Here is a 14,944-nt window from a genome sequence, read left to right as displayed (position 1 = left end):
CGACCACACTCAGGGAGCTTCCAGGACAATTAAGCACATCATATCCCATAGGAACTTTAACTCATGAAATTACATATTTTGTATGTTATGCCATAAACATTACAACAAGTTTTTCCCTCATCTAATTTGCTTCTTTGGTATGGGACTTTTTGGAGTTGAAATAAAAGACAGAAGACACATTAAAAAACAATACTAAAAAACACTCAGTGAAAGGATTTTGTTCCTTTTTTCTTTTAATTTGCCTATCCTTAAAGAACAGATCTTTCCTCCCCGCCCCAGTATGTTGACAGCCATTGAGGTGATGAAAATACCCAGTATAGTGAAGAGCTATTTTTAAAATCACTTGATTTAGAAAACTCCAATCATGTTAATTTCATGGGAATTCTTAGTACACAAATTAAAAGTTTTAAATTACTCTGCAAGAATCTGTTAATTCAAATAATCTTAATTAGAAAGTACCTGCATTGATGCATATTTATCAGGTGACTTTAATGTCTGTCCCTGATAAAAAATTATTTTGAGGGTTGTTTTATGAGTTATAGTTCCATGGTCACTGATGGCAGTAATGATGTAAGATGAAACTAGGAATCAGAAGTGTGGATTCTAGTCTCTCTTGTTGACTCTCTGGATTTGAGAACGTGTTTAACTTCTTAGCCTGTTTTCTCCTGTCCAAAGAGGAATAACAATTCCCACCTCAAAACATTATTTAATGGCTCAAATGAAATGCACATGAAAGTTTAGTTGGCCACAGTCACTGTAATATAACATGGTATTAAAATTGCAAATCAAACGTGGGGCAGCAGATCTCAATTAGAAATTGCAGACAGTCGGGTGTAGAAAGGAATCAACCTGGCTGAATGTTTGTCGATTCACTAATCTGGGCCAGTCCCGCCTGGGTTCCCTCATTTGAGAAATGATAACTGCCCCATAAGGACGATGTAGGGATTAGAAATAATATCTAAAAGGCTTCCAGCAGGGCAGGCACATAGTTGGTGCTCAATAAATGGCACCCATCTTACATTAAGGAATTCATTGAATGAAGCCAAGTATGCTACGTGTTTCAACACTCACTCCTAACAGCTGAGCACTGTTCTGCTTAGAACAGTACATCCATTAGCAAAGTCCCAAATATACTTCTGCCAGGGCCAGAGCCCTGCTTACCAACCTTAGACTCCAGTGGATTAAGGCTGTTCTTGTTGCATTCGCATTTCCTGCCTTGAAACATTATTTCATAAAACCTACTAATGGAACCTCACTTAACACAATTATACTACCCAAAGTGGCAACTTCAGCCTTTTCCCTAATCTACTTTGATTAGTTAGATGAACTTCACTTTTTGCTACTTATTTAGGGACAGGGGTGGCACCTGAGGAATCAGATAAGGAACAAGTCAAAGTGAATCTGCTGTTAGCTCCTGAGGCTAACAGCCACAATTTGGCCACAACAAGCAGCCTTTTAGAGCGCCTGCCCAGCTCCAGAGCGTTCATCAGTCCCCTTGGAGGCATTGGGAGCGACCTGCAGAAGGGCACGGCTCCTATCGCGTCCAGCCTCACCCCAGGGAAAGCCAAGTGTGCCCCGCACTAGTCACCAAGCAGAGCGCGAGTTAGAGGAGTGGAGCTGGGAAGGGCGCATGCAGTTGGGTTAGTCTTAACTCGACCATGCGGCTTTGCATTCCTGTCTGGCAAACGCGCTTAGGCAAAACAGACTCGATGCTTACAATGATCCCAGCCCAAAATGGAGTGTCTCTGACTAGCAGGGAGGAGCTGATGCTCGCCATGAGGAAGCCCACCACGGTCACGGCGATGCCCAGGGCCAGCTGCAGCAGGGCTAGCAGCAGTGGGAACCGGCAGCCGCAGCACGTCCGGGCCTCCTCCTCCCCGCACTCCTTGGGGGCCCCTTTGCCCTTCTTCGGCCCCATGTCGTCGGGCCTGGCGGTGTCCGCGGCCGGCGGCCCCCCCTGCCTCTGCTGGCCGCGGGGCTGCTTGTCCTTGCCCATGGCGGCCGCGTGGGTGGGTGGCGGGGTGGGAGCGTGAGCGGCGCCCTGGGCCGGGAGAGCGGCGCAGGGCGGGCTGAACCTGCCCTGGTATTCGAATTACGGAGGCTGAACAAATATGGAAAACATTTGGAGCCGACTCGTGGAGCCTCCAAAGGCCGCGGGGAGCCCGCGGCAGAGGGGGATTCAAGGGGGGTCGCCAACTGCCAACGATCGGAGATGCAGCGCCTGACGGGCCCCGGGGCGGGTTTCCCATCGCCGGTGGGAACCGGCGCGAATCTTCAGGCCTCCTAAAATCTGAGCACTGTAGACAGGAGTGGAGTGAGTGAGTGAGTGAGGAGTGTGTGCATGTGTAGTGTGTGTGTGTGCGCGCGCTCAGGGGCCGTTTTCCTCACTCAAAACCCTAGGTTTGTTGTTGTTGTGTTTTTGTTTTCTGGGAGGTGCAATGCAAAGTGATGAGTGTCTAAATCATTTGAGTTTAATTAATAGACAGTTTAATCCGAAATAGGCTTTGCTGTGCTCCAAGCTGTGAAGTCACTTCCAGAAGTTAGATTGATCTTATTTTCCAACAATGGACTCTTCTAAATTCTATAATCCAACCAAAAAATAAAGGTATTTTCCCCATTGAGGTATTTGCTTTTTGAAAAATTGTTTGTAGAGATGGTGGGCTAATGGTGAATTCTCCATTATTTTTAAAAGCTCTTATAATAGTGTATATGGGTCAGGGCCATGGTGCACACTTGTAATCTTGTAATCTTAGCAAGTGGGGAGGCTGAAGCAGGAGGATCACAAGTTCAAGGCCAGCCCCAGCAACTTGGCCAGGCTGTAAGCAACTTGGTGAGACCCTGTCTCAAAAAATAAAGTAAAATAATAAAATAAAATAGATGGAGTTCTCAGGCAGTCTTCATTTAACTAGACAGCAGTGCCTAGGGAGAGAGTCTACCCTAGAGAGGGGCAATTTTAGCCAGACAACATGTAAAAGTTAAATTTAAGCACCTACAATGTGCTAGGATAGAAGGGTGTTGGCCCCAAGTCACAAAGCAAATGAATAAAGCTGAATTCCTGCATACCTCTACTCAGTAGTGCTTACAGCAAATTTCAGTGAAACCACTAAGAATTGATACCATCACTTCCAGGTATTTATATGCCTTTGGTATGGTCATTTTAACATCCAGAAACCTGCAAAAAGAAATGATTTGCCAAGATGGGGTAAATTGTTTTCAATCAACTAACTTAAAGAAAATCTAATTTCCTGCTGTTTCCTCAGAATTATTAAATTATTAAATTGTTATCAGCTCTCCTTATAAACTGCCAACTCCCCCCAAAAGTACCTTTGAGAACATAAAATATATTCTTCACCCTTACTTATTTTATTAACCTCAGTGTTTTTCTTATACCTTCCTTTTGGACAAGTGAGAAAAATATGGTCCGTGGAACATAGAAAGCCAACTCACTACCTACAATTAATTATTCATTTTTATTAATAATAAAGCTAGCCAGACACGGTGGAGTATGCCTCTAATTCCAGAGTCTGGAGAGGGTAAGACAGGAGAATTACAAGTTCGAGGCCAGCCTCAGAAACTTAGTGAGACCCTGTCTCAAAAAATAAAAAGGATGAGGAATGTGGCTCAGTGGTACAGTACCCTTGGGTTCACTCCCCAACACCTGCAAATAATAATAATAATAATAATAATAATAATAATAATAATAATAAAAAATAGGGACAATTACTGAATATTCTGTAGCAAGCACATTCAGTGTTTCATATTACTTCCTTATAAGCACTTTATGATTATAGTTTTCATTGTTAAAGATGAAAAATATTGATTATCAGAACTAAGTAACCAGATTGTGAAGTCACTCACCTAGGTAGGGGTAAGAATCAGGAAAACCAAATGTGAAATCCAAAGTCAGTGGCCTTGTGGAGTACTTATTTTGTTAATCAATTCCTGTATGTACACTGCTTATGGACAAACAAGTGGGTGGACTGTTTAAATTGTTTATGACGTTAAACAACTTATTTATCATAGGTGTTATTCTTTCTATCATAGAATCATCTGTTATCTTGAGCCTAAGGCTATCTGAGTACTTTACAAAAATACCTTGATGTACTACCATAATATATACAATAGTCAATTGCTATGATTTGAATAAATACTCCCCAAATGCCCATGTTTAAATGTTGGGTCCTCAGCTTGGTGCAACTGGAAAGTGGTACAAAGCTTTAAGAGATGGGGCTTAGTCAAAGATGTTAGATCATTGTGGTTGTGCCCTGAAAGGGGATTTAGGAACAGGCCTCTTCTCTTTCACTTCTGTATCCTATGGTAAATGAGTGTCTTCTGCCAGGTGCTCCTGCTGTGATGTATTGTGCCATTACAGGCCCAAAGCAATGACACCAATCCAGAATAGACTGGAACCTCCAAAACTCTGAGCCTTTCCTCTTTTTCTGTTGATTTATCTTGGGCATTTGTTATAGTAATGGGAGGCTGACTAACACATCGGTGGAGATCATTACTCCTGTTTTAACAATTGAGGACTAGATACAGGCTCTATTTGTTGATGATAATGCTGGGTTGGCATTTAGCTAGGAATAAAATATCACTATTCTATTCCTTAAAACATTAAGTTTGATGTTAGTTATAGTAGTTAAACAAGAAAATAGGGTACTCCTGTACATGTCTTCTAAGTTTCAGAATTAGAATGATTTAAAGTTGTGTATATACTAGTCTCCCCTTATTGGTGATGGGTATAAAGACCTTCAGTGGATGCCTGAAACTGCAAATAGTAGCAAACCATGTATACACACACACACATACACACACACACGTACACACACACACTGTTTTTCCCTATACGTTCCTGTGATAAAGTTTAATTTATAAATTAGGCACAGTAAATTAATAATAAAATAGAAATGATTAAGATAATTACTGCAATAAAAGTTACTTAAAACTTATGAATTGTTTATTTCTGGAATTTTCCACTTAAAATTTTCAAAAATCAAAACTGTGGATTCGGAGGATAATTGTGTGTTTTTATAATAAAGACTTACTATAATTGCCTAGCTGAGACTAGCTACAAATGAAACCAGTAACAGTGAACAACATCCCAGATAAATTGTAATCCTTTGAGTCTGATTATAACTGCCTAGTTCAGTTTTCAGCTTCTAGCAAAGGAGGCAGTAATGTACAGTTCTTCACTCCTGCTCAGATTTCCAGCAGCTTGGATAAACCCGTGTTTGAGGGGAATCACCCTTGGCAATATCACAAGATAATAGTGGTGAGGATGGCATTTTCATTCGAATGCTACAGGAAAGTCAAAGAAGAAGGTGAGAAGAGTTGTTGTCAAATGGTTAGTGATTGAGAGCAGTCAAAGCTCCAAATGAAATTAGACGGTCATTAAGGATAGAATGAGAAAACTCTCCTTTCTACTGGTAAAAATCACCTTTCTAGTTCATCATAGATTTCACAGAAGTAAACTGGAGCTTCTTTAGTATTCATAAATTATGATGTCAATGTTTTATAGGGTATGTAATAGCTTCTTCATGCACTTATTTTATTGGGGGAAAAGGCAAAGTAGAAACAAAGTGTTTTCAGATATTCTTGTTTATTCTCGGAACTCAAAATTTACAGATTATAAACTAGAAATTGCAGTAGAGTAGTTAACACGTAGTTTGAGATTATTTTGATTCTCAGGGAAAAAATTTAAATTAAACTTAGTACCTCTATCTTTTTAGTATATTCTCAAATTTAGCATTATTTTGAAGTATTTTTGCCTCAGAAACTTAGATTAGGGAAGATAACAACTCTTTTAAAAGTAATATCATTAACAAAATGTCCTTAGGAAATCCAACTAAAAATAATCTAAACTAACATTTCTGAGCACATAACTTGCATTGGCCAAGAACAACAACAAAAAAAAAGATTTCAGAAAGAAATTATTAAAGTTCTAAAGTTCAAGTTTAAGTATATCAAAAGCATCCAATTAGATGTGATTTAAAGGAGTATCAAATACACTGCAGAGAATAATTGGGAACTTGTTTGTCGTATTCAACACCGTTATCCCCAAACATCTCACTGGACTCCATATCTAAAATGACTCCAGGGTTAATGCTGATCCATGTCTGTGCCCATATATACATGTAGAAAAGAAAAAAAGAAAAATTATCATATAGTTTTCCATTTTATTTTTTGATATCATTAATTTGAAATGTGTCTTTAGGCCTATTTTGTTCTCAAAAGAATTGACCCATTTATAATTTTTGCATGGCAGTTTATATTTTTGAGTTAAATATCATGTAAGCAATGTTCTCTTTATAGTCAACAGTTGGCTTGGGATTTTTCTCATCCTATGAAATTCTTTAGAAGTGATGATTATCAATTATTTCATCATGCATTTTACCTATGTACAAAATTTGCCTTGTATTTATAATTTCAAATTTTTCAACATGTAAATTTAATGTTTTGACCACATATGATGAGGTATTAATAACCAAATTTATCTTAATTAATAAATGCCAGAATAACAGATAACTATATTATAATATGTTTGACAGTAGAAAAGGACTTTCCAATAAGAAAAGGAATGAACTATCAATATAGTCAATGACTTGGATTAATCTCACTAACAGTGTGCTAAATAAATGAAACCAGACACAAAATAATACCTACTGCATGATTCTATTGACATAAATTTATTTAAAAAATCAAAGATAATCTATAGTAATAGAATTTGAACAGTGATTATGGAGTTGAAATGAAAGAATTGACTGGAAAGGTCTAGAGAGGATTTTCTGAGCAATGGAACTAAGTCTTCTGTATCTTGTGTGGTGGTTGCATGGGTGTAAACCGTTGTCAAAACTCCATGAAGAACATTTAAGATCTGTGCATGCTGTATGTAATGACATCTTGATTTAAAAATATATAATAGAAAAAAAATACAGGGAGTTGGTGATATCCATCAGCAATTAACCGTTCCATAAATGGAGATAAATTTAAATTCTGGCCTAAACTCTCCTCACTTCTTTCTTGCCCTGGTGACTCCTCTGTATTAATTATCTATTGCTGCATAATGAATCACCCTAAAACTCAGCAATTTGAAATAATAACAATTATTTATTATTCCATAGTTTACATGGGTCAAGTATTCAGACATAGAGCAGCATGGTTTGTTTTTTGCTGTTATCTGAAGGCCTAGAATTATCGGAAGGTTTTACTGAGGCAGGAGGCTCTGCTTTCAGGGTGGCTTGGCTCATTCACCTGGCTGGCTGGCTTTTCTATTCCAGGGGGCCTTCCACAGGGCTGCAGCTGTCACCTCCCAACTTGGCAGCTGGCTCACTCCAACCAGAAGCAGAGGTTCAGAGGTTGAGGAAGCAAGATGAAAAGCTATCCTTTGCATGATACTCCTCAGAGGTCTCAGTAACACCTGAGCTACATTCTAGTCTTGAGAAATGGTCACTATGACTAAGTCTAGCCCACAATGAAGGCGAAAAGAACTAAGATCTATCTTTTGAAAGGAATTCTCTCAAAGAATCAAGGAGCATCAAAGATTTTTTAAAAATATCTTTATTTTATTTATTTAATCCAACCCAGTGCCTCACACTTTTGAGGTAAGCACTCTACTGCTGAGCTATAATCCCTCAAAGACATTTTTAAACCATCATGCCTTCCATCTCAAGTGTCCCTGTAGACTAAATTTCCTTTCATGATTTCCTAAATATGGGTTATTCCTCAGGTTCCCTTCCTATCCTCTATCTCTTCTTATTCCACAAATTCTATGGCTTTGCTCAAGACTACCAAATCTCTTAGGAACCCAGAATGCTCTTCTTAGCACTACCTCTGCAAATGCAGATACCCATTCACATGTCCATTTAAAAGTCCCAGATGTATTTTAAACTCACTCTATCCCTGAACTCCACAGAGAAATCAAGTAAAAGGAAAGTATCCAAAGTCTTCAGTGACAAGATGGTCACTGGCTACCTTTGCCAGGTCAATCCCATCTGGCAGTTTCAAGATTTCCATGAGTTCAATAATGGACAGGAGGGACTGGGGATATAGCTTAGTTGGTTGAGTGCTTGCCTCACATGCACAAGACCTTGGGTTCAATCCCTGACACCACACACACACTCAAAAAAGAATGGACTGGAGGTAGAAGAAAAGAATACATGTAAAGGAATCTATGGAGACACTAACCTCTGAAGGGGAGAAAACAGTAAAACAAACAAATTAAAAAAAAACAAAAAACAGTGATTAAGTTTACTTTTTACTATGGTGTAGGTCTTGTACTGGGGTGCTTTATCACTGAGCCACATCCCCAGTCCTTTTTATTTTTAATTTTGAGACAGGATCTCAGTTAGTTGCTGAAGGTCTTGCTTAATTGCTAAGACTGGCCTCAAATTTGTAACCCTCTTGCATCAGCCTCCCCAGTTGCTGGGATTGTAGTTGTGCACCATCACACCTGGCTATGGTGTAGATCTTAAATGTTCCCCAGTGGCCCACATGCTAAAGGCACAGTGGCACTATTGGGAAGTGGTGGAACCTTTAGGAGATGGGGCCTAGTGGAAGAAAGTTAGGTCACTGAGGTTCTACCCTTAAAGGAATTTGGACCCCATCCCTCTTCTCTTCTTCTTTTGCTTCCTGGCCTCTACGAGGTGAGCAAACTCCCCACCATGATGTACTGTGCTGCCACAGCCCCAAAGCACTAGGGACTATACCATCTCTGAAATCATGAGCCAGAACAAACCATTGCTCCTTGAAGTTGATTTTCTCAAGTATTTTGTCACAGCAGTGGAAATCTAAGACACCTCTTATTCTTTTTTCTTCGTGGAAGACACTTGAATATGTTTGTGTGCTAAAGAAGCTAATAAAGATTCCCTGGGGGAGGAAACAATTGATCAGACAAGTTGATTGAGGTGAGCTGTTGAAGGAAAGGTTCATCACAGGAGGAGGTAGAAGGAAAGAATGGATGCAGATAAGTCTTCAGGGGTGGTGGGAAGGCAGCTGAGAGCGTCCTTGCCCTGTAGCCTGGGGTATGTATACAATGAATGTACTATTGATATTTTTCTTCTAAATACTGCAGACTTTAGCTCCAGAGCCATTCTGCTTTCACGTCTAATGCCACAGCACATTTTATTGCTAGATATCATAAGTAAAGACATAGTTCCAATGTCATGACATCATTTTCTGAAAATTTTCTCTAAACTAGGCAAAACCAAGATTTTCTGACAATTACAGTAACAATAATAATAATAATAATGCTTGAGATGTTTATGTGTTTGTATAGGATACAAAGTATTCTTAAATATTATCATCTGTTTCAATCTCACTAAAACCCTGTGAGGTAGGAATTTCTCCTAAGTTGTTAAGTAGTTTGTTCTCAGCTATTTTTATCCAAGGTCTTCTGCTTTTTAACCAAGGTTTTCTTGCTTTAAATTTAGTGCTCTTTCCACTTATATTTGATCTCGAAAGACTTGGATTTTTCACTGTACAGAAAAAATTTATTCCTACATTGCACATATAGGCAGCCACACGTGTTAAGGGAGTAAGTATGCTGTGCACAGATGTCCCTGCCCTGTGCCACTGCAGTGGGAAACGACACCCAGGGGAGTCTTGGCCATAAGCTCTGTGGGGGCAGCTGCCATGCTTTCCCAATCGTATCTACTCCTAGAGTACCTGGCTTAGCACTCAGGACACTTTATGGTTCTAATAAATATTTATAAATCCTAAATAGTCATAGAAAGTTATCTGGATTCAGATAATTCTTCTGTAAATGACATTTCTTTAAGATCTCTGAATTTTGTATTTTATTTCTCCTTTATTATTAATCTTTAGGAACAACTCAACAAAGACACTTTGGATGAGTGATAATCAGATTTTCTAAACAACAACATTAAAAATACACCAAAGTCTTTTTTTTTTTTTGTACCAGGTATTGAACTCAGGGTCACTCAATCACCTAGCCATATTCCCAGCCCTATTTTATATTTTATTTAGATACAGTGTCTTACTGAGTTTTTAGTGCCTCTCTGTTGCTGGGGCTGGCTTTGAACTTGTGATCCTCCTGCCTCAGCCTCCCAAGCCGCCGGGATTACAGGTGTGTGCAGATGTGCCAGCACACCAAAGTCATTTTAAACATCCTATGTGTTCTATGCAAACGATAACATTTTCATTTTGACCTCTAATCCTCCTCCTCAGTGAATGGCTGAGTCATTAGCTGTGTCCAAGCCCAGGGGACACCTTTGATCCTATTATACCACTGTCTGTGATTCCTTATCTATTCATCACCACTTTTCAAGACATCTTTGGTTCTGAGATAAACCCTGTAGGCCTTGTTCTTTTCCTCCCCAAATTCATTTCTGAGTTCTCTCCTTTTTATGTGGTTATATGTATAAGCACGGATTTTAGACTGCCATTCTTAGCTCTAATCTTAGCAGCAGTGTGACTAGGAATGGACAAGTTCCTGGACCTCCCCCAGACCTTGGTTTCCTTTTTGTATAATGTGAATGTTAAAAGTTCTTACTTCAGAAGGTTGCTATGCAATACAAATAAAGTTGATAACAGCATACAGATCACTTCCTGGTATCAATAATGGATCAATTATAAATAAGTAATCAATACTTGTTAGTTATTATCCTAACTCTGCCTTTTTTCTTATTCACTTCTTCCTTCCTACACATTCTTTCTCTGCAGTTTCTCTTTGGCAATTTTGTCCTCATTATTTCTCCTCCAACATACTTCACAAAAAGTATAATTCTTCCTGGTCATCTCTTACACTCACTGCCTCATCTCTGAAGTGTCAGCCATGGAATTAGTCCTTTGCAATATAATTTTATTTTTTGCTTCACAATATAATTTAATTTTTCTTTACCACCACCTTCTCTATCCTCAACCTACTTTATAATTGAGAATTTTTTCAGATTGTATGGTGTTTTTGTTTTTTTAGAATGTCCCCACACAAGCAGGGTACAGTGGAATTCCTGTAATCCCAGCAACTTGGGAGGCTGAGGTAGGAGGATTGCAAGTTCAAAGCCAGTCTTAGCAACTTAGCAAAGCCTTAAGCAACTTAGCAAGACTGTGTCTCAAAATAAAATATAAAAAGGGCTGGGGATGTGGCTCAGTGGTTAAGTGCCTCTGGGTTCAATCCCCAGTACAAAATAAAAGTGCCTCCCAGGCCAGGTGCTATGTACTTTGTGACAGTTATATTGAAATTAGCAGAGATTTCATTCTTGATTTCTGAAATTGATTTAAAAGTATTTCACAGAAGTTACTGAGTTGCTGGCACTTCAAAACATCTGGATAATCTAACATTAAGCTAAATCTATCATATCTTAGCAGAAAAATGTTTACATTTTTTTCAAATGTTTTCCTTCCTAAAATATTGCACATGGTAGGTTGGGCATCCTTTTTGAGATCTAAAACCTCTTCTTAGACTGTGACCCTTCCACTATGATCTTGTGAGACAATTGCCCACTCCATGACAGCAGAAGAGTGCCTTAGCTTGACAAATTACACATCAAAGGTATCCCTGCCCTACCCTGGGCCTAAGGAGTGGGCACATGGAGGACTGATCGAGAGCAGGGTGAATAGAATCCATCCATCAGGCACAAGGAGAGGCTGCTATGGGGGAGGCTGTGGTCCTCTCTTCCTCTGGGAAAGGGGATGCCCATGGTAAGCTTGCTTGTATTCCCAAAACTTAAAGGGAGACTTTATATGACAGAGGAGAAAAATGTCAACGTGTAAAGAACAGGCTAAAAGAGCCAAGAAGAAGAGTGTAGGATGTAGGGATGCAGGGAGAGAGAGAATGATATTATTTGAGTATCAGAAAACAACTATGCCTGAAGCCAGTTCCTTGAACATCCTCAGGCAGGAGACTGTCTCATTCACCACTGCATCACCATATTTGGCATATAGTAGGTGCTCAATGAACATTGTTAAACAGTTAAATAAACAAGCCAGTAGATATTCCTCTTGTTGGAGACAATTGTTTCTGACTCTTGAAGTAGAAGGTACTCAGATTTGGGCCCCTGCACAGGTACATCACAGCATTGCCCTTGAGTGTCCTTATTTCTGCAATAGTGGGCTGTAGGAGCAAAACAAAACATGTGGAAGTGACAAATGAACAGTGAATTCAATTTTAGAAATAAAGGAATATAGAAAATAACAGACTTTTTGTCAAATTGTGGAGGAAAATACAAAGCCGTTCTATGATGTCTATTTACAATGCTTTTGGAAGTTGTCATGGGGGCAATGTTAAGTGCTATTTACCAATCAGCACCACTTTTCGTTTAGGTGTATGTGTACCAGTAAAGCATCACACTTGACTAGTTTATTATGCCTAGGACTTTTGTTTTTCTTTTGTTAGTCTAAATCTAAAAACTGAAGTGATGTGCTAACACAGACTTGTGTACACTGGCCTTCAGTCAGGGATGAAGGTTAGAAGCACCTTAAAACATTTAAATCACATTTTATATTCCTGGTTTAGTTGTGTTTGGAGTGTGGGTAGGTCTTTGCATGTTTGGGATGCATCCTAGTGATTAAGTCCTATTAAAAACCTTCCCAGGACACTCCAAGCTAAGCTCAACACTTTTTAAATTAATTAACTAATCAGGTCTTGCTAAATTTCCCAGGTTAAAAAGTATACATTGGAGAAAAGACAGCCTCTTCAACAAACGGTGCTGGGAAAACTGGAAATCCATATGCAGCAAAATGAGATTAACCCCTATCTCTCACAAAACTCAACTCAGAGTGGATCAAAGACTTAGGAATTAGTCCAGAGACCTTACACCTAATAGAAGAAAAAATAGGTCCAAATCTTCATCATGTCGGATTAGGCCCTGACTTTCCTAGCAAGACTCCTAAAGCACAAGAAATAAAATCAAGAATCAAGAGGGGGAATGGGAGCAGGAAAGATGGTGGAATGAGATGGACATCATTACCCTAGGTACATATATTATTGCCCATATGGTGTGACACTACATCTTTACAACCAGAGAAATGAAAAGTTGTGTTGCAATCGTATGCAATGAATCAAAATACATTCTGCTGTCATGTATACCTAATTAAAATAATTAAATAAATTAATTTAAAATAAATCAAGAATCAATAAATGGGATTGATTCAAACTAAAAAGCTTCTTCTCAGAAAGCAATCATCAATGAGGTGAAAACAGAGCCTACAGAATGGGAGCAAATTTTCACCACATGCACATCAGGTAGAGCACTAATCTCCAGGATATACAAAAAAACCAAAAAACTTAACACCAAAAAGAAAACAAACAACCCAATCAATAAATGGGCTAAGGAGCTGAGCAGACACTTCTCAGAAAAAACTACACAATCCATCAACAAATATATGAAAAAAAGTCTAACATTTCTGGTAATTAGAAAATGCAAATCAAAACTACTCTCTAAGATTTCAACCTGCTACAGTTAGAATGGCAGTTATCAAGAATACAGACAACAATAAGTGTTGGTGAAGATGTCGGGGGAAAGGCACTCTCATACATTCCTGGTGGGACTGCAAATTGGTGCAACCAATCTGAAAAGCAGTATGGAGCTTCCTTAGAAAGCTTGGAATGGAACCACCATTTGACCCAGTTATCCCACTCCTACTAATATAGCGTTACTTCTATAGAAATGCCGCCACATCAATGTTTATAGCAGCACAATTCACAATAGCCAAACAGTGGAACCAACCTAGATGCTCTTTAATAGATGAATGGATAAAGAAACTGTGGCAAATAAATAAATAAATAAATAAATAAATAAATAAATAAATAAATAAATAGAAACTGTGGTACATATACACAATGGAATATTACTCAACATTAAAAGACAATAAAATTATGGAATTTGCAGGCAAATGGATGGAGTAGGAGAATATCATGCTAAGTGAAGTAAGCCAATCCCCCAAAACCAAAGGCCAAATATATTCTCTGATAAGTGGATGCTAATCCATAATGGTAGGGGAGCATGGGATGAGTGGAGGAACTTTGGATTGGGTAAAGAGGAGAAATGGGAGAGCAGGGGGCATAGGGATAGGAAAGATGGTGGAATGAGATGGACATCATTACCCTAGGCACATGTATGATTGCATGAATGGTGTGACTTTACTCTGTATACCACCAGAGAAGTGAAAAATTATGCTCCATTTGTGTACAATGAATCGAAGAGCATTCTTCTGTCATGTATAATTTATTAGAACAATTTTTTTATTTGTTCTTTTTATTTTTACATGAAAGTAGAATGAATTTTGATATATCCTACATACATGGAGTATAAGTTTCCATTTTTGTGGTTGTACATGATGTGGAGTTACACTGAAGGTGTATTCATATATGAACATGGGAATGTCTTTTCCATTCCAATTCACCCTTCATTTCTGCCACTCTTCCCTGTCCAATCTGGTGAAACCCAGCTCCCATTGTGAGTCAGAATCTGCATATCAGAGAAAAATAATTTATACAAAAGGAAATAACCACCAAATACATAAACACATAAATAAATTGCTCAGGCTAGTCTCAAACTCGCAATCCTCCTGCCTCAGCCTCCTGAATCCCTGGAATTACAGATATGTGCCACCATGCCTGGTGAGGTCAACACTCTTGCCACCCCATAAGGCAAAAGGACACATTCCCTTTTCTAGAGGCTGCTACTCCTCATTTATTTCTTCTCAGCAATGGGCTACCTGCACAGCATACTTTCTTTAGTTTATAAATATTAAATAATTGCCTGACATTGCCATACAACCTGGCAGGCTCTGGAACCTCCCTTAAGGAGATACCATTCAACTGGAGAGAGAGAGAGAGTCATGATTCGGGAGAGGTAAAAAAGTGTGACACGTGCCAAGACAGAATCGTGCATAGGTACAGTAAGGCACAAAGGGCAAAGTTACTTTACTGCAGCATGTCACAATCACAGGCAATCGACCGGAGTTGGGAAATGTGTGGTGTGAT

The 14,944-nt window shown here is 38.9% G+C and overlaps 1 protein-coding gene across 1 annotated transcript in view; it reads right to left on the bottom strand.

Annotated features, from left to right (window-relative positions):
• Nucleotides 1-2,092, bottom strand: part of Sspn (sarcospan) — a 32,884-nt gene extending 30,792 nt beyond the window's left edge. The window contains exon 1 of the mRNA XM_046436326.2: nt 1,718-2,092. Coding sequence (XP_046292282.1) covers nt 1,718-1,996 — 279 coding nt within the window. The 5' untranslated portion in view covers nt 1,997-2,092. The remainder of the gene's footprint in view (nt 1-1,717) is intronic.
• Nucleotides 2,093-14,944: the final 12,852 nt, after the last annotated feature.

Source organism: Marmota monax, unplaced genomic scaffold (assembly GCF_021218885.2).
Source record: "Marmota monax isolate L192 unplaced genomic scaffold, Marmota_monax_Labrador192_F-V1.1 WCK01_AAM20220418_F8-fsc00012, whole genome shotgun sequence".
Taxonomy (NCBI): Eukaryota; Metazoa; Chordata; class Mammalia; order Rodentia; family Sciuridae; genus Marmota; species Marmota monax.
This window is presented reverse-complemented; position numbering and strand designations above follow the sequence as displayed.